Source organism: Leptodactylus fuscus, chromosome 11, assembly GCF_031893055.1.
Source record: "Leptodactylus fuscus isolate aLepFus1 chromosome 11, aLepFus1.hap2, whole genome shotgun sequence".
In the NCBI taxonomy this organism is placed as follows: Eukaryota; Metazoa; Chordata; class Amphibia; order Anura; family Leptodactylidae; genus Leptodactylus; species Leptodactylus fuscus.
In genome coordinates this window covers 43,452,506-43,474,036 of record NC_134275.1, presented here as the reverse complement: position 1 = coordinate 43,474,036, position 21,531 = coordinate 43,452,506, and the positions used below count along the sequence as shown (strand labels likewise).

Genomic DNA, 21,531 nt, shown 5'->3' with positions numbered 1-21,531 from the left:
GCATGACATTGAGTACCCAAATGTTAGTGTGATGTTGCTTCATAGAACATTAATACCTACAAGTTATGGGTACATTACTAGGAAAGGACAATTTGTTTTATTAAGCTAATGGGTTTATGATTATGACATGAGGATAAGTTATTCATCTTATACATCAGGTGATAAAATCAGTACTCTAAGGAGTAGACAATGTCCTACTATTTAATCAGGGTGGAAGCTCGTTAACTAGGCTCAGAAGAAGTCATGTTTTATTCTACTAGGTCCCCATGTACCAGCTGCTATTCTACTAGGTCACCAGGGAGGGGCTGTTGTTCCACTAGGCCACCAGGAAGTGTCCTACTAGGCCAGCAAGAACCAGCTGCTATTCCAGTAGGTCACCAGGGAGTGACTGCTTTTTCACTAGGCCACCAGGGAACAGTTGGTATTCCACTGGGCCATTAGGGAATAACTACTGTTCCACTAGGCCACCAGGAAGTTTTCCACTAGGCCACAAAAGACCAGCTGCTATGCTAATAGGTCACTAGAGAGCGATTGCTGTTCTACTAGTCCACCAGGAATCATCTGCTATTCCATTAGGCCACCAGGGAGTAACTGCTGTTCCACTAGTCCACCAGGGACCAGCTACTATTACAATAGGTCACCATAGAGTGACTGTTGTTCCACTAGGATGCCAGAGAATGGCTACTATTTCTTTAGGTTATTGGAAAGTGGATGTTATTCCACCTGGCCTGCAGGTAGTTACTGCTAATCCACTAAGACCCCAGGGAGTCAACTCAGCCATTCAATTCAGCCCACCTTTAGCGAGTGGCTGCTTTTCCACTAGACTCCCAGGGAGTGTCTGCTTTTCCTCTAGGCCACCAGAGAGTTAATGCTATAACCCTAGGGCCCTGAGGGAACATCTTCTGTTTCGTTAGGTCATCAGGGAGTGGTTGCCTTTACATAAGTCCAGCAGGCAGTAGCCACTGTTCCATTAGGGCACCAGGGAGTGAATACTATTCCATTTGACCACTCGAAGTAGATGCTATTCCACTAGGTCACACAGTGAGGGCACTCATTTTCCTTTTACAAGGAATGGTTTTGGAGTCCTAGTAAATCCATTTTAGGACTTTGGTTTGGGTTTTCTTAACTTTTGATGTAGCTGTGCCCCATTTTCTTGCAAAGCTGGATGTTATGATACATAGTGTGTGATTATCAAGAAAAAAGCCATATATGAGCCTTCAAACTTTTGGTCAAAGTTGGTCACCCAAGGCTTCTACACATATATTGTATGTAAATCTTATCTAGTTAAATTATTGGTTGGGATCGAAATACCTTAACCCCTTGTATCTCTACAATGAACAGGTGATCCTGTTGCTGATTTCCCATGTGGAGAAGAAGCACCAGCTCGAACCTGCGACAACGAAACATCAGAGTGCCGGTTATACTGGAAAGGACCTAACTTTGGAATCACTAACTTTGACAATATCCTGTTTGCAGTCTTGACGGTTTTCCAGTGCATTACCATGGAGGGATGGACGGACATCCTCTATAACGTAAGTGATAAAGGGCTTACAATGACGTCAAAGCTATGAGTCTTGACTTATTTGGTCGTTAGGATGGTCTTGGTGGATCTGGAACAGGTTTGGGCCATAAGGATGTTTTTATGTTTATGTTGGTGAAGGGTTACTTTTTTTTCTCATAGCTGTGTACATCAAAAAGGATGTTTTTGCAACTTGAAAACCAGATGTATTTGTGGAGGATAAATTAATAAAAATAGGGGACACGACTACAAATCTTGTGATGGGGGAGATTATAATTCTCGAGGCATACGGGATATCTAGGACATTCTGTCCTGCGTAGGATAACATTGCTTGTTGAATGGCTCAAGGAGCCGACACTGAGATTTGAATAGAAATGTGCCAATTAGCTGTAAAGTGGAAGCGCCCGATGTAGTGGCGAGAGGCGGAAAACAGAAATCCCTCTTTCTTATTGTCGGAATTTCTGCAAGTTTTATTAAAATAAAAAAAATGGGTGTTATATGTAAAGTCCTTCAGAGCAGGCTTTCTTCTGTGCTTATAATCACTCCACGCAGGCTCCGAGACATTTCTGTGTGCACAGTGGCTGATAGCAAAAATATAACTGCTTATATGGCGCTACTATCATATAGGCAAGGATTTGCCCATTCTAAGTGGAATGGGGCCCTTGAACTTGCTTGATGCTACATCACTTTCAGCTACTACTTGGGTGGATGGGGGAAGGAGATGTAGGGTATTCTCCTTCCATAGGACAGATACATATAGTCTATATGGGACCAACGCAGAGCAAGATAACTCTGTATATCCCTATATAATACCTCCTCAAAAGCAGTACCATTGTACCAAATTCATATGCATACCTCCAAACTTTCCTGGGACCAAAATAAGGGCAAAATCTGCTGCACATGCAGAACATTGCTGAAAATTTAAGTATAATGTGTGCTTTGAACCCCACCCATGTCCCTTTGGCCATCTTGTCCCTTTGTGTGCCCACATAGTAAAATGCCCCTAAAGTGGCCTTAACACAGTATCATGACTCCTTGTGGCACCCACCTGGTATAATGTTCCCCTTGAGGACCTCAACACTGTATTACATCCCTCTTGTTGTCTCCACAACTTAATGTCTCCAGAAGCAGATCAAGTTGAAGTTGATTGAGGCTACGTTCGTAGTCTATGGGACTGTTGGAGATAGTAAGTTATAACCCCTTTAAGAGTCCCAACAACTCTATGGGTTACTACTGAATCCTGGGAGCACAGTGGGGAATGGCACAAGAGTTTGGGTTCCCTCTCCTCCTTTAGCCCTGTAGGACTGGATGACACAGCCATATTAGCACGATTGACTACGGTATATAGTGAGTGTGACTGCGGAAGGTTTCATTGAGAAGGCAGAGGTCATATATTGGCATTGGTTAGCTTTATGGGAAGTAGTAATTACGGCCAATATAGGGGTACATTTTGAGTCTTGCTAAGAGACTCCCGTCCTCCTTGGTTTTATTGTCTGTCATTTCCCGTCTCACCCAGCTTTAGTTTTTCTCTCCGGTTTCCAGGCAGGAGTCTGATAAATGATTTTTGCTTTTAATGAATCGTCCTTCCATCGGATGCATAGTCAGACACGGAGATTTGCCTGAGTCAGACCTTTTGCTTCTGTCAAGCTGTAAACTCCCATTCCATCTGGTAGACCCGGTGATTGATGTGTCCATGTCTTGAGAGTGTTACTGTGTTCTACTTCCGAATGCAGTCGCTGATCATTTGTTATCTCATTGATCCCTATTTAATACATCAACCGTGCCGGCAAAATGAAAAGACAAGAAACCCGAAGAAAATGTATGACTTTCATCAACGAGACTGACCAGACGGACTGACTGTCACTTAACACCCTGCTGTGTTCTGTGGGGGGAGTATGTAAGTGAACCCCCTGGGTCCAGGCATAGCAACCTGACCCCTAGAGCCAAGCACTTTGCACGAGTCCCTTGGTGTGAAGGTGCAGGTAACCTTATCTAGCAGTTTATTTACTAGTACTGTATCTCATTTACAAATGCGAGCTCGCCGTGTGCAGAGGCCTCATGCGTAGGCGAATCCTCTGCAAATTACAGTCTCTGGAAATGTCTGCTTTAAAAATGGACAAATCTGGATTCTTCTTTTTTTGTCTTCTCTGCAAACTTCAAAGAAAAGCAGCCCTGTACACGGAGGCAATGTCTATTCCGATGAGTAGCGAAAATACGACTGCCCAAAAATAGCGTAGTTGAGGTGCAGATAAGCATCCCAGGAAAAAAAACACAATTACGACATTCTAAAATAAAGACCCTACTGCATATATTCTTGTCTTGAGTTGGCCCCTGTTCACATTTCCCTCATGACTTCTGTTCTTAAAGGGGTTTACCTATGGAAGCATTGCATTTTCTTCAAAAATTCTGCAAAAATGCAAGTGTTTTAGGTGTTTTTTTTGCCGTTGACTTTATTAGCTCTGTTTCACTACAAGTGGCCTAAAGGGGTTTTCCAGAGGAAGAGAAATTGGTGGCAGAAGTATCATAGGTTAAAAAATATACCAAAAATCCAGGCCAAAATAAAAACACAACAACCAGATCCCTAGGCAAAACCATACAGATCATCCCAAAAATGTCAGCATTACATGTGGTATAGGGTGGTAAACTATGCTATTCCTGCCATCTTGTTGCTTGACCAATGTCACAGCTGGGCCCGCAGGAGGAAATTATTTTGAGGCCCGCCCCTAAAAATATTTACGTATGTCTATGTCGTGCTTTCTTACTATCTAAAGTCAGGCCATATCAGCAGTACGGAGTAATGGGTTACGGGTAAAAGGGCTGATAACAGGGAGCAATTGAACAACTATACTCATACAACAGCCACAGATGAGATGGACTTTATATGAAGTGTCCCTTTAAATGCCTGACCATCTCATAGTCTGTCATCTCTTCTCTATTCATCTCTAAACCTGTCTCCAGGACGCTCCATATCTTCCTGCTTACTCGATCTCTGTCTGTCGCCATTGTGTCTATCTGCACAACATACTCCTGTCATACTGCGTCTTACTTCCATGTTTTATTGTCACAGCATATGACTATTTCCAGCGCCGTAAATCACTTGTCAGCAGGACTAGATTCATTATACAACCCCGAGCTTATGCAGTATATGTATTTTTCCATTGTGCTTTACATGTACGTATATGTGTAGCGCTCTCATAGTTGTAGCAGAGCTGAATGTGTCCTTTTAAGTTGCCTTTATTCACCTTGATACTCTTATACTGGATTGCTTACAGTCCTATGGCAAACATCCAAGTTGTGGCTGTTGTCAAACCCTGCTCTGCTACACCTTTACCTGTAACATAGTGAATGCAGATGTAGCAGAGCTGAATTAGTTACCTACAGAGCTCTAATGTACTGCATTAAAGGGGTAATCCTACCATGATGGACAGTTTATACTACCAGGCCCTGGATCCTAAGGGGAATCATAAGGGAGCCCCTTTACAGATTATTGCATTGGGGCCCAGGATCTTGAAGTTACACTTCTGGCTCCTGCAATCATCAATGAGGTTGAGGGTGTTATGAGGGACAAAGGGGGTCTCCAATATCTAAGGGATACCGCTACCCTTATATATGCTGCATTGACATTGACAAACGGGCCAGCTTTATGTAGCGGTACTTGTTGTCCTGTGTATGGTGATATTCTTGATACACAGTATGGCACTTTATTAACACTATGTAGCAGTATCATAAACTGTATAGTACTGTCATCACAACACAAAACATGGCTGAGTGCAAAGGACTAGTGTGATTCTTTTTACAACAGTCCTACGTAAAACCACAGATAACCGAGCAGCTATAGGTTTATCCGAATGACAGATAACTGTGCTCTAGCTGTGCCTCCCCTACATATGCTATTCCGTCAGGACATATATGATCCCGCTGTATATGGCCTCATGCTTTCTATGATTAATGTGCTGTCTTAGCCAGCAGCTTGCAAACACTGTATAGGGGGAGCGAAGACAACAACGATATCTAGCAGCGGGGTGCAAGTAACACAAAGAAGCATTGTCTTGTCTCTCAGATAATGGTTAGATATAGTGAGGGAAGCCATTTTGTTGTCAGCATCAAGGTTCACGCCAAAATTGTATTCTTCTATTTTTGTATTATCCATTATTTATATTGTGCTGTAGTCGTGGTATATAGCTCTGTCTATCTATCTATCTATTTATCTCTCATATCCATCTATCTCATATCTATCTATCTATCTATCTATCTATCTATCTATCTATCTATCTATCTATCTATATCTCTCTAGTTAACTAATTGTGAGGTCAATTACCTCACAAGTTCAAAGCAAAAATCTCTTCTATCACATATATCTTGATGCTTTATCTTTTTTTTTTTTTTTTTGTAGATTGTGAGCCCCACATAGAGCTCACAATGTACATTTTTCCCTATCAGTATGTCTTTTTTTGGAATATGGGATGGAAATCCATGCAAACACGGGGAGAACATACAAACTCCTTGCAGATGGTTTTTTGCCCATGGTGGGATTTGAACACCAGGACTCCAGCGCTGCAGGGCTGCAGTGCTAACCACTGAGCCACCGTGTGGCCCCTATCTTGATGCTTTATCTATCTATCTATCTATCTATCTATCTATCTATCTATTTAATTATCTATCTATTTATCTATCTAATATCCATTGATCTATCTATTTATCCATCTAGCTATCTATCTCATATCTATCGATCTCATATCTATCTAGCTATATGTTTATCTACCTATCGCATATCTATCATCTATCGATCTCATATCTATCTATATATCTATCTATCTATCTATCTATCTATCTATCTATCTATCTATCTCCTATCTATCTAGTTATCTATCTATCTATCTATCTATCTATCTATCTATCTATCTATCTAGCTCCTATCTATCTAGTTATCTATCTCAATCTATTTAACTTCAAAAACCAGGTCAATTACCCCACAAGTTCAAAACAAAGCAAAAATCTCATCTATCACATATATCTTGATGCTCTATCTATCTATCTATCTATCTATCTATCTATCTATCTATCTAATATCCATTGATCTATCTATCTAATATCCATTGATCTATCTATTTTATCCATTTCATACTTTCCAACTTTTCCAAAAAGTCTGGAAGACACTCAGAAAATTGTGGGAACCTCGAGACTCTTGGAGCACTTGACAAATCTCCTTGGTACAGCAAAAGCCTCCCAAAAGCCTTCCTGGAAAGCAGCGCCCATGAATGTTTAATACATGATACCAGGAATCTTTGTCATCAGCCTCAGTCCTGTCCTCTAACTGGACACTGAGGGGTTATGTAAGGGGACATGGCTTTTAGAAAGCAGCATGGCATGTGAAAAGGGGACGTGTTTATGGTACCCAAACTTTTGCCTAGAGCAGCAAATTCTCATGAGAAAAATAAATAAATTATTGGAATTTTGGCACATCGTAATTAGATTTTTTTTGGCACAGTTTGATTAGAGTGAGTGAATTGACCTATTGGTGCACTATTACTAATCTGTGATAAACTGCCTAGTGAATGTGTACCAATGTGTGACCTGACTATCATTGTAACAGACGGACGCCGCCATAGAATAAGCAGTGGTCACTGTTGTGCTCTTTCATATGTTGGGAAATTCATCAATGAGGGTGATTTAGTTCCAGTCAATGTGATTTTTGGTCCTGTGAAATGAGGACACAGATTTTATCAGAAGGGTGATGGTAAATCACCAGTAATGGCTGGCTGGCCTCACGGCGGAGCAGGGGAAGCGTACGTCTGCTGCCTCATTCATCATTCATGAGGACGGAGTTATGTGGTGTTCCTAGCACATTATTGAGTGATGGTTTTCAGTACGATGAGAGATTGATTGTTTACAGGAATGAAGGCAGTGATACCAGGATAAGAGGGCACACATAGTTTGGAGGGGAGGTGGTATGCACACGTAAAGGGGCAGCACAGCAGAGGCATGGAAACTTAATGGTTACTGTCATATTAAGGCCAAGTTCACATCTCTCTATTGGAGGCTCAAATGCAGAAACCACCAAAAATAAGTGTAGAGAAAAGTCCTGCATGGAGAAAAACAGCGGACACTCGACAGACACTTGGTGGATCCCATTATAGTCAATGGGTTACACTGGTGTCCTCATGTAACCACTGTCCCTGGTCACTGGTGGACCCAACCACAGAGAGCTCAGTGCAGATGTGAACCCAGCCTATGTGGTACCTAAAGTTTATTGGTTGCACACACCCTAGGTGGATTAAGAGTCTGATGGGGTCCAGAGGACTGTGCTCCCCACCACAAACCCTTCAAGATGTTACATTGGGTGAGGGCACTTGCCAAAGGTATGGCTGAAAGGAAGTCTACCCCTAATAATAATCTACCCCTACTATAGATTACCCTTCTTAAGGTCTGCACCAGCTGTATAAAAATGCCCTGGATCCTCCGAGACGTTTGTGACCACTAGATCACTACCTTTCCAAGGAATTTCTTTCTTCCAACCATAGCTCCGTACATTTTACAATGCTAACACAATGGGGGGGGGACTCATCCAGCCTGGTATATTGTACGTTCTGAACAGTGGCAAGGCCAGCGTAAAAATGTGGTGTAGATTCCTTAATGAATCTGCCCCTGTGTATTATAACTGGAGAGTGGTCCCTGACCAGCACAAGGCCGACCTGTTACCACCTGTAATACTTTCATTACACAGATCAGTTTGCAATGCAGATTTTCATTGATTTGGTCTCTGTGGTTGCGTGCTCCAACCTAAGTTCACTCCATTTGTCAGGGTGCTGTTTAGGCCTTGTTTTTAGTGTCCATATAGAAAATTACTTTTCTAGTTGCTGGTTTTCACAGCTGCTTAGTGTGTTTTATTCCTCCCATGTGACCTCTGACTCCTGGTTTCTTACATTTAGGTGCTGCTTATAGTGTATGCTATGTGTATAAGTGCAGTCAGTCTCTACATGCTCCCAGTCTCTGGTTTCACACTAGTGTTCTTAGTGGTTTCTTATTGCTCCAGTTCTAAGTTCTTCTGCTCGGCTTATTTCCAGTTTCCCTAGTGGAAATTGTTCCTTGTCTCCATTCTGGTGTTCACTAGAGATGAGCGAACACTAAAATGTTCGAGGTTCGAAATTCGATTCGAACAGCCGCTCAATGTTCGTGTGTTCGAACGGGTTTCGAACCCCATTATAGTCTATGGGGAACAGATACTCGTTAAGGGGGAAACCCAAATCCGTGTCTGGAGGGTCACCAAGTCCACTAAGACAACCCAGGAAATGATGCCAACACCTCTGGAATGACACTAGGACAGCAGGGGAAGCATGTCTGGGGGCATCTAACACACCAAAGACCCTCTATTACCCCAACATCACAGCCTAACAACTACACACTTTACACACTCAATACCACCTCTCTGACAGTAGGAAAACACCTTGAAACATGTGTATTTGGCACTTGCAGTGAGGAGAGCTTGTCACCAGCAGTGAATTTGGCCCTTGTAGTAAGTTGAGGTTGGCACCAACATTTGTTTTGAAAATCAGGGTGGATTGAGCCTCTAACCAGCAGAGTTTGGGCAAATTCATGGTGGAGGGAGCCTCTAAAAATCCCAGTTTGGACCAATTCATGGTGGAGGGAGCCTCTAAAAACCCCAGTTTGGACCAATTCATGGTGGAGGGAGCCTCTAAAAAACCCAGTTTGGACCAATTCATGGTGGAGGGAGCCTCTAAACAGCCCAGTTTGGACCAATTCATGGTGGAGGGAGCCTCTAAAAACCCCAGTTTGGACCAATTCATGGTGGAGGGAGCCTCTACACAGCCCAGTTTGGGCAAATTCATGGTGGAGGGAGCCTCTAAAAACCCCCAGTTTGGACCAATTCATGGTGGAGGGAGCCTCTAAAAACCCCAGTTTGGACCAATTCATGGTGGAGGGAGCCTCTAAACAGCCCAGTTTGGGCAAATTCATGGTGGAGGGAGCCTCTAAACAGCCCAGTTTGGGCAAATTCATGGTGGAGGGAGCCTCTAAAAACCCCCAGTTTGGACCAATTCATGGTGGAGGGAGCCTCTAAAAACCCCAGTTTGGACCAATTCATGGTGGAGGGAGCCTCTAAACAGCCCAGTTTGGGCAAATTCATGGTGGAGGGAGCCTCTAAACAGCCAAGTTTGGGCAAATTCATGGTGGAGGGAGCCTCTAAAAACCCCAGTTTGGACCAATTCATGGTGGAGGGAGCCTCTAAAAACCCCAGTTTGGACCAATTCATGATGGAGGGAGCCTCTAAACAGCCCAGTTTGGGCAAATTCATGGTGGAGGGAGCCTCTAAAAACCCCCAGTTTGGACCAATTCATGGTGGAGGGAGCCTCTAAAAACCCCAGTTTGGACCAATTCATGGTGGAGGGAGCCTCTAAACAGCCCAGTTTGGGCAAATTCATGGTGGAGGGAGCCTCTAAACAGCCCAGTTTGGGCAAATTCATGGTGGAGGGAGCCTCTAAAAACCCCAGTTTGGACCAATTCATGGTGGAGGGAGCCTCTAAAAACCCCAGTTTGGACCAATTCATGGTGGAGGGAGCCTCTAAAAACCCCAGTTTGGACCAATTCATGATGGAGGGAGCCTCTAAACAGCCCAGTTTGGACCAATTCATGGTGGAGAGAGCCTCTAAAAACCCCAGTTTGGACCAATTCATGGTGGAGGGAGCCTCTAAACAGGCCAGTTTGGGCAAATTCATGGTGGAGGGAGCCTCTAAACAGGCCAGTTTGGGCAAATTCATGGTGGAGGGAGCCTCTAACCAGCCCAGTTTGGACCAATTCATGGTGGAGGGAGCCTCTAAAAACCCCAGTTTGGACCAATTCATGGTGGAGGGAGCCTCTAAACAGCCCAGTTTGGGCAAATTCATGGTGGAGGGAGCCTCTAAAAACCCCCAGTTTGGACCAATTCATGGTGGAGGGAGCCTCTAAAAACCCTAGTTTGGACCAATTCATGGTGGAGGGAGCCTCTAAACAGCCCAGTTTGGGCAAATTCATGGTGGAGGGAGCCTCTAAACAGCCCAGTTTGGGCAAATTCATGGTGGAGGGAGCCTCTAAAAACCCCAGTTTGGACCAATTCATGGTGGAGGGAGCCTCTAAAAACCCCAGTTTGGACCAATTCATGGTGGAGGGAGCCTCTAAACAGCCCAGTTTGGACCAATTCATGGTGGAGGGAGCCTCTAAAAACCCCAGTTTGGACCAATTCATGGTGGAGGGAGCCTCTAAAAAACCCAGTTTGGACCAATTCATGGTGGAGGGAGCCTCTAAACAGCCCAGTTTGGACCAATTCATGGTGGAGGGAGCCTCTAAAAACCCCAGTTTGGACCAATTCATGGTGGAGGGAGCCTCTAAAAACCCCAGTTTGGACCAATTCATGATGGAGGGAGCCTCTAAACAGCCCAGTTTGGGCAAATTCATGGTGGAGGGAGCCTCTAAAAACCCCCAGTTTGGACCAATTCATGGTGGAGGGAGCCTCTAAAAACCCCAGTTTGGACCAATTCATGGTGGAGGGAGCCTCTAAACAGCCCAGTTTGGGCAAATTCATGGTGGAGGGAGCCTCTAAACAGCCCAGTTTGGGCAAATTCATGGTGGAGGGAGCCTCTAAAAACCCCAGTTTGGACCAATTCATGGTGGAGGGAGCCTCTAAAAACCCCAGTTTGGACCAATTCATGGTGGAGGGAGCCTCTAAACAGCCCAGTTTGGACCAATTCATGGTGGAGGGAGCCTCTAAAAACCCCAGTTTGGACCAATTCATGGTGGAGGGAGCCTCTAAAAAACCCAGTTTGGACCAATTCATGGTGGAGGGAACCTCTAAACAGCCCAGTTTGGACCAATTCATGGTGGAGGGAGCCTCTAAAAACCCCAGTTTGGACCAATTCATGGTGGAGGGAGCCTCTAAACAGCCCAGTTTGGACCAATTCATGGTGGAGGGAGCCTCTAAAAACCCCAGTTTGGACCAATTCATGGTGGAGGGAGCCTCTAAACAGCCCAGTTTGGGCAAATTCATGGTGGAGGGAGCCTCTAAACAGCCCAGTTTGGGCAAATTCATGGTGGAGGGAGCCTCTAAAAACCCCAGTTTGGACCAATTCATGGTGGAGGGAGCCTCTAAAAACCCCAGTTTGGACCAATTCATGGTGGAGGGAGCCTCTAAACAGCCCAGTTTGGACCAATTCATGGTGGAGGGAGCCTCTAAAAACCCCAGTTTGGACCAATTCATGGTGGAGGGAGCCTCTAAACAGCCCAGTTTGGACCAATTCATGGTGGAGGGAGCCTCTAAAAACCCCAGTTTGGACCAATTCATGGTGGAGGGAGCCTCTAAAAACCCCAGTTTGGACCAATTCATGGTGGAGGGAGCCTCTAAACAGCCCAGTTTGGGCAAATTCATGGTGGAGGGAGCCTCTAAACAGCCCAGTTTGGGCAAATTCATGGTGGAGGGAGCCTCTAAAAACCCCAGTTTGGACCAATTCATGGTGGAGGGAGCCTCTAAAAACCCCAGTTTGGACCAATTCATGGTGGAGGGAGCCTCTAAAAACCCCAGTTTGGACCAATTCATGATGGAGGGAGCCTCTAAACAGCCCAGTTTGGACCAATTCATGGTGGAGAGAGCCTCTAAAAACCCCAGTTTGGACCAATTCATGGTGGAGGGAGCCTCTAAACAGGCCAGTTTGGGCAAATTCATGGTGGAGGGAGCCTCTAAACAGGCCAGTTTGGGCAAATTCATGGTGGAGGGAGCCTCTAACCAGCCCAGTTTGGACCAATTCATGGTGGAGGGAGCCTCTAAAAACCCCAGTTTGGACCAATTCATGGTGGAGGGAGCCTCTAAAAACCCCAGTTTGGACCAATTCATGGTGGAGGGAGCCTCTAAACAGCCCAGTTTGGACCAATTCATGGTGGAGAGAGCCTCTAAAAACCCCAGTTTGGACCAATTCATGGTGGAGGGAGCCTCTAAACAGCCCAGTTTGGGCAAATTCATGGTGGAGGGAGCCTCTAAAAACCCCAGTTTGGACCAATTCATGGTGGAGGGAGCCACTAAACAGCTCAGTTTGGGCAAATTCATGGTGGAGGGAGCCTCTAAAAACCCCAGTTTGGACCAATTCATGGTGGAGGGAGCCTCTAAACAGCCCAGTTTGGGCAAATTCATGGTGGAGGGAGCCTCTAAACAGCCCAGTTTGGGCAAATTCATGGTGGAGGGAGCCTCTAAAAACCCCAGTTTGGACCAATTCATGGTGGAGGGAGCCTCTAAAAACCCCAGTTTGAACCAATTCATGGTGGAGGGAGCCTCTAAACAGCCCAGTTTGGACCAATTCATGGTGGAGGGAGCCTCTAAAAACCCCAGTTTGGACCAATTCATGGTGGAGGGAGCCTCTAAAAAACCCAGTTTGGACCAATTCATGGTGGAGGGAGCCTCTAAACAGCCCAGTTTGGACCAATTCATGGTGGAGGGAGCCTCTAAAAACCCCAGTTTGGACCAATTCATGGTGGAGGGAGCCTCTAAACAGCCCAGTTTGGACCAATTCATGGTGGAGGGAGCCTCTAAAAACCCCAGTTTGGACCAATTCATGGTGGAGGGAGCCTCTAAACAGCCCAGTTTGGGCAAATTCATGGTGGAGGGAGCCTCTAAACAGCCCAGTTTGGGCAAATTCATGGTGGAGGGAGCCTCTAAAAACCCCAGTTTGGACCAATTCATGGTGGAGGGAGCCTCTAAAAACCCCAGTTTGGACCAATTCATGGTGGAGGGAGCCTCTAAACAGCCCAGTTTGGACCAAATCATGGTGGAGGGAGCCTCTAAAAACCCCAGTTTGGACCAATTCATGGTGGAGGGAGCCTCTAAACAGCCCAGTTTGGACCAATTCATGGTGGAGGGAGCCTCTAAAAACCCCAGTTTGGACCAATTCATGGTGGAGGGAGCCTCTAAAAACCCCAGTTTGGACCAATTCATGGTGGAGGGAGCCTCTAAACAGCCCAGTTTGGGCAAATTCATGGTGGAGGGAGCCTCTAAACAGCCCAGTTTGGGCAAATTCATGGTGGAGGGAGCCTCTAAAAACCCCAGTTTGGACCAATTCATGGTGGAGGGAGCCTCTAAAAACCCCAGTTTGGACCAATTCATGGTGGAGGGAGCCTCTAAAAACCCCAGTTTGGACCAATTCATGATGGAGGGAGCCTCTAAACAGCCCAGTTTGGACCAATTCATGGTGGAGAGAGCCTCTAAAAACCCCAGTTTGGACCAATTCATGGTGGAGGGAGCCTCTAAACAGGCCAGTTTGGGCAAATTCATGGTGGAGGGAGCCTCTAAACAGGCCAGTTTGGGCAAATTCATGGTGGAGGGAGCCTCTAACCAGCCCAGTTTGGACCAATTCATGGTGGAGGGAGCCTCTAAACAGCCCAGTTTGGACCAATTAATGGTGGAGGGAGCCTCTAAACAGCCCAGTTTGGGCAAATTCATGGTGGAGGGAGCCTCTAAAAACCCCCAGTTTGGACCAATTCATGGTGGAGGGAGCCTCTAAAAACCCCAGTTTGGACCAATTCATGGTGGAGGGAGCCTCTAAAAACCCCAGTTTGGACCAATTCATGGTGGAGGGAGCCTCTAAAAACCCCAGTTTGGACCAATTCATGGTGGAGGGAGCCTCTAAACAGCCCAGTTTGGGCAAATTCATGGTGGAGGGAGCCTCTAAAAACCCCCAGTTTGGACCAATTCATGGTGGAGGAAGCCTCTAAAAACCCCAGTTTGGACCAATTCATGGTGGAGGGAGCCTCTAAACAGCCCAGTTTGGGCAAATTCATGGTGGAGGGAGCCTCTAAACAGCCCAGTTTGGGCAAAATTATGGTGGAGGGAGCCTCTAAAAACCCCAGTTTGGACCAATTCATGGTGGAGGGAGCCTCTAAAAACCCCAGTTTGGACCAAATCATGGTGGAGGGAGCCTCTAAACAGCCCAGTTTGGACCAATTCATGGTGGAGGGAGCCTCTAAAAACCCCAGTTTGGACCAATTCATGGTGGAGGGAGCCTCTAAAAAACCCAGTTTGGACCAATTCATGGTGGAGGGAGCCTCTAAACAGCCCAGTTTGGACCAATTCATGGTGGAGGGAGCCTCTAAAAACCCCAGTTTGGACCAATTCATGGTGGAGGGAGCCTCTAAACAGCCCAGTTTGGACCAATTCATGGTGGAGGGAGCCTCTAAAAACCCCAGTTTGGACCAATTCATGGTGGAGGGAGCCTCTAAACAGCCCAGTTTGGGCAAATTCATGGTGGAGGGAGCCTCTAAACAGCCCAGTTTGGGCAAATTCATGGTGGAGGGAGCCTCTAAAAACCCCAGTTTGGACCAATTCATGGTGGAGGGAGCCTCTAAAAACCCCAGTTTGGACCAATTCATGGTGGAGGGAGCCTCTAAACAGCCCAGTTTGGACAAATTCATGGTGGAGGGAGCCTCTAAAAACCCCAGTTTGGACCAATTCATGGTGGAGGGAGCCTCTAAACAGCCCAGTTTGGACCAATTCATGGTGGAGGGAGCCTCTAAAAACCCCAGTTTGGACCAATTCATGGTGGAGGGAGCCTCTAAAAACCCCAGTTTGGACCAATTCATGGTGGAGGGAGCCTCTAAACAGCCCAGTTTGGGCAAATTCATGGTGGAGGGAGCCTCTAAACAGCCCAGTTTGGGCAAATTCATGGTGGAGGGAGCCTCTAAAAACCCCAGTTTGGACCAATTCATGGTGGAGGGAGCCTCTAAAAACCCCAGTTTGGACCAATTCATGGTGGAGGGAGCCTCTAAAACCCCAGTTTGGAGCAATTCATGATGGAGGGAGCCTCTAAACAGCCCAGTTTGGACCAATTCATGGTGGAGAGAGCCTCTAAAAACCCCAGTTTGGACCAATTCATGGTGGAGGGAGCCTCTAAACAGGCCAGTTTGGGCAAATTCATGGTGGAGGGAGCCTCTAAACAGGCCAGTTTGGGCAAATTCATGGTGGAGGGAGCCTCTAACCAGCCCAGTTTGGACCAATTCATGGTGGAGGGAGCCTCTAAAAACCCCAGTTTGGACCAATTCATGGTGGAGGGAGCCTCTAAACAGCCCAGTTTGGGCAAATTCATGGTGGAGGGAGCCTCTAAAAACCCCAGTTTGGACCAATTCATGGTGGAGGGAGCCTCTAAAAACCCCAGTTTGGACCAATTCATGGTGGAGGGAGCCTCTAAACAGCTCAGTTTGGGCAAATTCATGGTGGAGGGAGCCTCTAAAAACCCCAGTTTGGACCAATTCATGGTGGAGGGAGCCTCTAAACAGCCAGTTTGGGCAAATTCATGGTGGAGGGAGCCTCTAAACAGCCCAGTTTGGGCAAATTCATGGTGGAGGGAGCCTCTAAAAACCCCAGTTTGGACCAATTCATGGTGGAGGGAGCCTCTAAAAACCCCAGTTTGGACCAATTCATGGTGGAGGGAGCCTCTAAACAGCCCAGTTTGGACCAATTCATGGTGGAGGGAGCCTCTAAAAACCCCAGTTTGGACCAATTCATGGTGGAGGGAGCCTCTAAAAACCCAGTTTGGACCAATTCATGGTGGAGGGAGCCTCTAAACAGCCCAGTTTGGACCAATTCATGGTGGAGGGAGCCTCTAAAAACCCCAGTTTGGACCAATTCATGGTGGAGGGAGCCTCTAAACAGCCCAGTTTGGACCAATTCATGGTGGAGGGAGCCTCTAAAAACCCCAGTTTGGACTAATTCATGGTGGAGGGAGCCTCTAAACAGCCCAGTTTGGGCAAATTCATGGTGGAGGGAGCCTCTAAACAGCCCAGTTTGGCAAATTCATGGTGGAGGGAGCCTCTAAAAACCCCAGTTTGGACCAATTCATGGTGGAGGGAGCCTCTAAAAACCCCAGTTTGGACCAATTCATGGTGGAGGGAGCCTCTAAACAGCCAGTTTGGACCAATTCATGGTGGAGGGAGCCTCTAAAAACCCCAGTTTGGACCAATTCATGGTGGAGGGAGCCTCTAAACAGCCCAGTTTGGACCAATTCATGGTGGAGGGAGCCTCTAAAAACCCCAGTTTGGACCAATTCATGGTGGAGGGAGCCTCTAAAAACCCCAGTTTGGACCAATTCATGGTGGAGGGAGCCTCTAAACAGCCCAGTTTGGGCAAATTCATGGTGGAGGGAGCCTCTAAACAGCCCAGTTTGGGCAAATTCATGGTGGAGGGAGCCTCTAAAAACCCAGTTTGGACCAATTCATGGTGGAGGGAGCCTCTAAAAACCCCAGTTTGGACCAATTCATGGTGGAGGGAGCCTCTAAACAGCCCAGTTTGGACCAATTCATGGTGGAGGGAGCCTCTAAAAACCCCAGTTTGGACCAATTCATGGTGGAGGGAGCCTCTAAACAGCCCAGTTTGGACCAATTCATGGTGGAGGGAGCCTCTAAACAGGCCAGTTTGGGCAAATTCATGGTGGAGGGAGCCTCTAAACAGGCCAGTTTGGGCAAATTCATGGTGGAGGGAGCCTCTAACCAGCCCAGTTTGGACCAATTCATGGTGGAGGGAGCCTCTAAAAACCCCAGTTTGGACCAATTCATGGTGGAGGGAGCCTCTAAACAGCCCAGTTTGGGCAAATTCATGGTGGAGGGAGCCTCTAAAAACCCCCAGTTTGGACCAATTCATGGTGGAGGGAGCCTCTAAAACCCCAGTTTGGACCAATTCATGGTGGAGGGAGCCTCTAAACAGCTCAGTTTGGGCAAATTCATGGTGCAGGGAGCCTCTAAAAACCCCAGTTTGGACCAATTCATGGTGGAGGGAGCCTCTAAAAACCCCAGTTTGGACCAATTCATGGTGGAGGGAGCCTCTAAAAACCCCAGTTTGGACCAATTCATGGTGGAGGGAGCCTCTAAACAGCCCAGTTTGGGCAAATTCATGGTGGAGGGAGCCTCTAAAAACCCCCAGTTTGGACCAATTCATGGTGGAGGGAGCCTCTAAAAACCCCAGTTTGGACCAATTCATGGTGGAGGGAGCCTCTAAACAGCCCAGTTTGGGCAAATTCATGGTGGAGGGAGCCTCTAAACAGCCCAGTTTGGGCAAATTCATGGTGGAGGGAGCCTCTAAAAACCCCCAGTTTGGACCAATTCATGGTGGAGGGAGCCTCTAAAAACCCCAGTTTGGACCAATTCATGGTGGAGGGAGCCTCTAAACAGCCCAGTTTGGGCAAATTCATGGTGGAGGGAGCCTCTAAACAGCCCAGTTTGGGCAAATTCATGGTGGAGGGAGCCTCTAAAAACCCCAGTTTGGACCAATTCATGGTGGAGGGAGCCTCTAAAAACCCCAGTTTGGACCAATTCATGGTGGAGGGAGCCTCTAAACAGCCCAGTTTGGGCAAATTCATGGTGGAGGGAGCCTCTAAACAGCCCAGTTTGGGCAAATTCATGGTGGAGGGAGCCTCTAAAAACCCCAGTTTGGGCAAATTCATGGTGGAGGGAGCCTCTAAAAACCCCAGTTTGGACCAATTCATGGTGGAGGGAGCCTCTAAAAACCCCAGTTTGGACCAATTCATGGTGGAGGGAGCCTCTAAACAGCCCAGTTTGGACCAATTCATGGTGGAGGGAGCCTCTAAAAACCCCAGTTTGGACCAATTCATGGTGGAGGGAGCCTCTAAAAACCCCAGTTTGGACCAATTCATGATGGAGGGAGCCTCTAAACAGCCCAGTTTGGGCAAATTCATGGTGGAGGGAGCCTCTAAAAACCCCCAGTTTGGACCAATTCATGGTGGAGGGAGCCTCTAAAAACCCCAGTTTGGACCAATTCATGGTGGAGGGAGCCTCTAAACAGCCCAGTTTGGGCAAATTCATGGTGGAGGGAGCCTCTAAACAGCCCAGTTTGGGCAAATTCATGGTGGAGGGAGCCTCTAAAAACCCCAGTTTGGACCAATTCATGGTGGAGGGAGCCTCTAAAAACCCCAGTTTGGACCAATTCATGGTGGAGGGAGCCTCTAAACAGCCCAATTTGGACCAATTCATGGTGGAGGGAGCCTCTAAAAACCCCAGTTTGGACCAATTCATGGTGGAGGGAGCCTCTAAAAAACCCAGTTTGGACCAATTCATGGTGGAGGGAGCCTCTAAACAGCCCAGTTTGGACCAATTCATGGTGGAGGGAGCCTCTAAAAACCCCAGTTTGGACCAATTCATGGTGGAGGGAGCCTCTAAACAGCCCAGTTTGGACCAATTCATGGTGGAGGGAGCCTCTAAAAACCCCAGTTTGGACCAATTCATGGTGGAGGGAGCCTCTAAAAACCCCAGTTTGGACCAATTCATGGTGGAGGGAGCCTCTAAAAACCCCAGTTTGGACCAATTCATGATGGAGGGAGCCTCTAAACAGCCCAGTTTGGGCAAATTCATGGTGGAGGGAGCCTCTAAAAACCCCCAGTTTGGACCAATTCATGGTGGAGGGAGCCTCTAAAAACCCCAGTTTGGACCAATTCATGGTGGAGGGAGCCTCTAAACAGCCCAGTTTGGGCAAATTCATGGTGGAGGGAGCCTCTAAAAACCCCCAGTTTGGACCAATTCATGGTGGAGGGAGCCTCTAAAAACCCCAGTTTGGACCAATTCATGGTGGAGGGAGCCTCTAAACAGCTCAGTTTGGGCAAATTCATGGTTGAGGGAGCCTCTAAAAACCCCAGTTTGGACCAATTCATGGTGGAGGGAGCCTCTAAAAACCCCAGTTTGGACCAATTCATGGTGGAGGGAGCCTCTAAAAACCCCAGTTTGGACCAATTCATGGTGGAGGGAGCCTCTAAAAAACCCAGTTTGGACCAATTCATGGTGGAGGGAGCCTCTAAACAGCCCAGTTTCGGCAAATTCATGGTGGAGGGAGCCTCTAAAAACCCCAGTTTGGACCAATTCATGGTGGAGGGAGCCTCTAAAAACCCCAGTTTGGACCAATTCATGGTGGAGGGAGCCTCTAAACAGCCCAGTTTGGACCAATTCATGGTGGAGGGAGCCTCTAAAAACCCCAGTTTGGACCAATTTATGGTGGAGGGAGCCTCTAAACAGCCCAGTTTGGACCAATTCATGGTGGAAGGAGCCTCTAAAAACCCCAGTTTGGACCAATTCATGGTGGAGGGAGCCTCTAAAAACCCCAGTTTGGACCAATTCATGGTGGAGGGAGCCTCTAAACAGCCCAGTTTGGGCAAATTCATGGTGGAGGGAGCCTCTAAACAGCCCAGTTTGGGCAAATTCATGGTGGAGGGAGCCTCTAAAAACCCCAGTTTGGACCAATTCATGGTGGAGGGAGCCTCTAAAAACCCCAGTTTGGACCAATTCATGGTGGAGGGAGCCTCTAAAAACCCCAGTTTGGACCAATTCATGATGGAGGGAGCCTCTAAACAGCCCAGTTTGGACCAATTCATGGTGGAGAGAGCCTCTAAAAACCCCAGTTTGGACCAATTCATGGTGGAGGGAGCCTCTAACCAGGCCAGTTTGGGCAAATTCATGGTGGAGGGAGCCTCTAAACAGGCCAGTTTGGGCAAATTCATGGTGGAGGGAGCCTCTAACCAGCCCAGTTTGGACCAATTCATGGTGGAGGGAGCCTCTAAAAACCCCAGTTTGGACCAATTCATGGTGGAGGGAGCCTCTAAACAGCCCAGTTTGGGCAAATTCATGGTGGAGGGAGCCTCTAAAAACCCCCAGTTTGGACCAATTCATGGTGGAGGGAGCCTCTAAAAACCCCAGTTTGGACCAATTCACGGTGGAGGGAGCCTCTAAACAGCCCAGTTTGGGCAAATTCATGGTGGAGGGAGCCTCTAAACAGCCCAGTTTGGGCAAATTCATGGTGGAGGGAGCCTCTAAACAGCCCAGTTTGGGCAAATTCATGGTGGAGGGAGCCTCTAAAAACCCCCAGTTTGGACCAATTCATGGTGGAGGGAGCCTCTAAAAACCCCAGTTTGGACCAATTCATGGTGGAGGGAGCCTCTAAACAGCCCAGTTTGGGCAAATTCATGGTGGAGGGAGCCTCTAAACAGCCCAGTTTGGGCAAATTCATGGTGGAGGGAGCCTCTAAAAACCCCAGTTTGGACCAATTCATGGTGGAGGGAGCCTCTAAAAACCCCAGTTTGGACCAATTCATGGTGGAGGGAGCCTCTAAACAGCCCAGTTTGGGCAAATTCATGGTGGAGGGAGCCTCTAAACAGCCCAGTTTGGGCAAATTCATGGTGGAGGGAGCCTCTAAAAACCCCAGTTTGGGCAAATTCATGGTGGAGGGAGCCTCTAAAAACCCCAGTTTGGACCAATTCATGGTGGAGGGAGCCTCCAAAAACCCCAGTTTGGACCAATTCATGGTGGAGGGAGCCTCTAAACAGCCCAGTTTGGGCAAATTCATGGTGGAGGGAGCCTCTAAAAACCCCAGTTTGGACCAATTCATGGTGGAGGGAGCCTCTAAAAACCCCAGTTTGGACCAATTCATGATGGAGGGAGCCTCTAAACAGCCCAGTTTGGGCAAATTCATGGTGGAGGGAGCCTCTAAAAACCCCCAGTTTGTACCAATTCATGGTGGAGGGAGCCTCTAAAAACCCCAGTTTGGACCAATTCATGGTGGAGGGAGCCTCTAAACAGCCCAGTTTGGGCAAATTCATGGTGGAGGGAGCCTCTAAACAGCCCAGTTTGGGCAAATTCATGGTGGAGGGAGCCTCTAAAAACCCCAGTTTGGACCAATTCATGGTGGAGGGAGCCTCTAAAAACCCCAGTTTGGACCAATTCATGGTGGAGGGAGCCTCTAAACAGCCCAATTTGGACCAATTCATGGTGGAGGGAGCCTCTAAAAACCCCAGTTTGGACCAATTCATGGTGGAGGGAGCCTCTAAAAAACCCAGTTTGGACCAATTCATGGTGGAGGGAGCCTCTAAACAGCCCAGTTTGGACCAATTCATGGTGGAGGGAGCCTCTAAAAACCCCAGTTTGGACCAATTCATGGTGGAGGGAGCCTCTAAACAGCCCAGTTTGGACCAATTCATGGTGGAGGGAGCCTCTAA

The 21,531-nt window shown here is 47.2% G+C and overlaps 1 protein-coding gene across 4 annotated transcripts in view; it reads left to right on the top strand.

The window, feature by feature from the left end:
• The window catches only part of CACNA1B (calcium voltage-gated channel subunit alpha1 B), a 240,728-nt gene that overhangs the window by 94,326 nt on the left and 124,871 nt on the right, over nt 1-21,531 (top strand). For all 4 annotated transcript variants that reach the window (XM_075259127.1, XM_075259126.1, XM_075259129.1 and 1 more), the window contains exon 6: nt 1,342-1,532. In XM_075259127.1, coding sequence (XP_075115228.1) covers nt 1,342-1,532 — 191 coding nt within the window. The remainder of the gene's footprint in view (nt 1-1,341; nt 1,533-21,531) is intronic.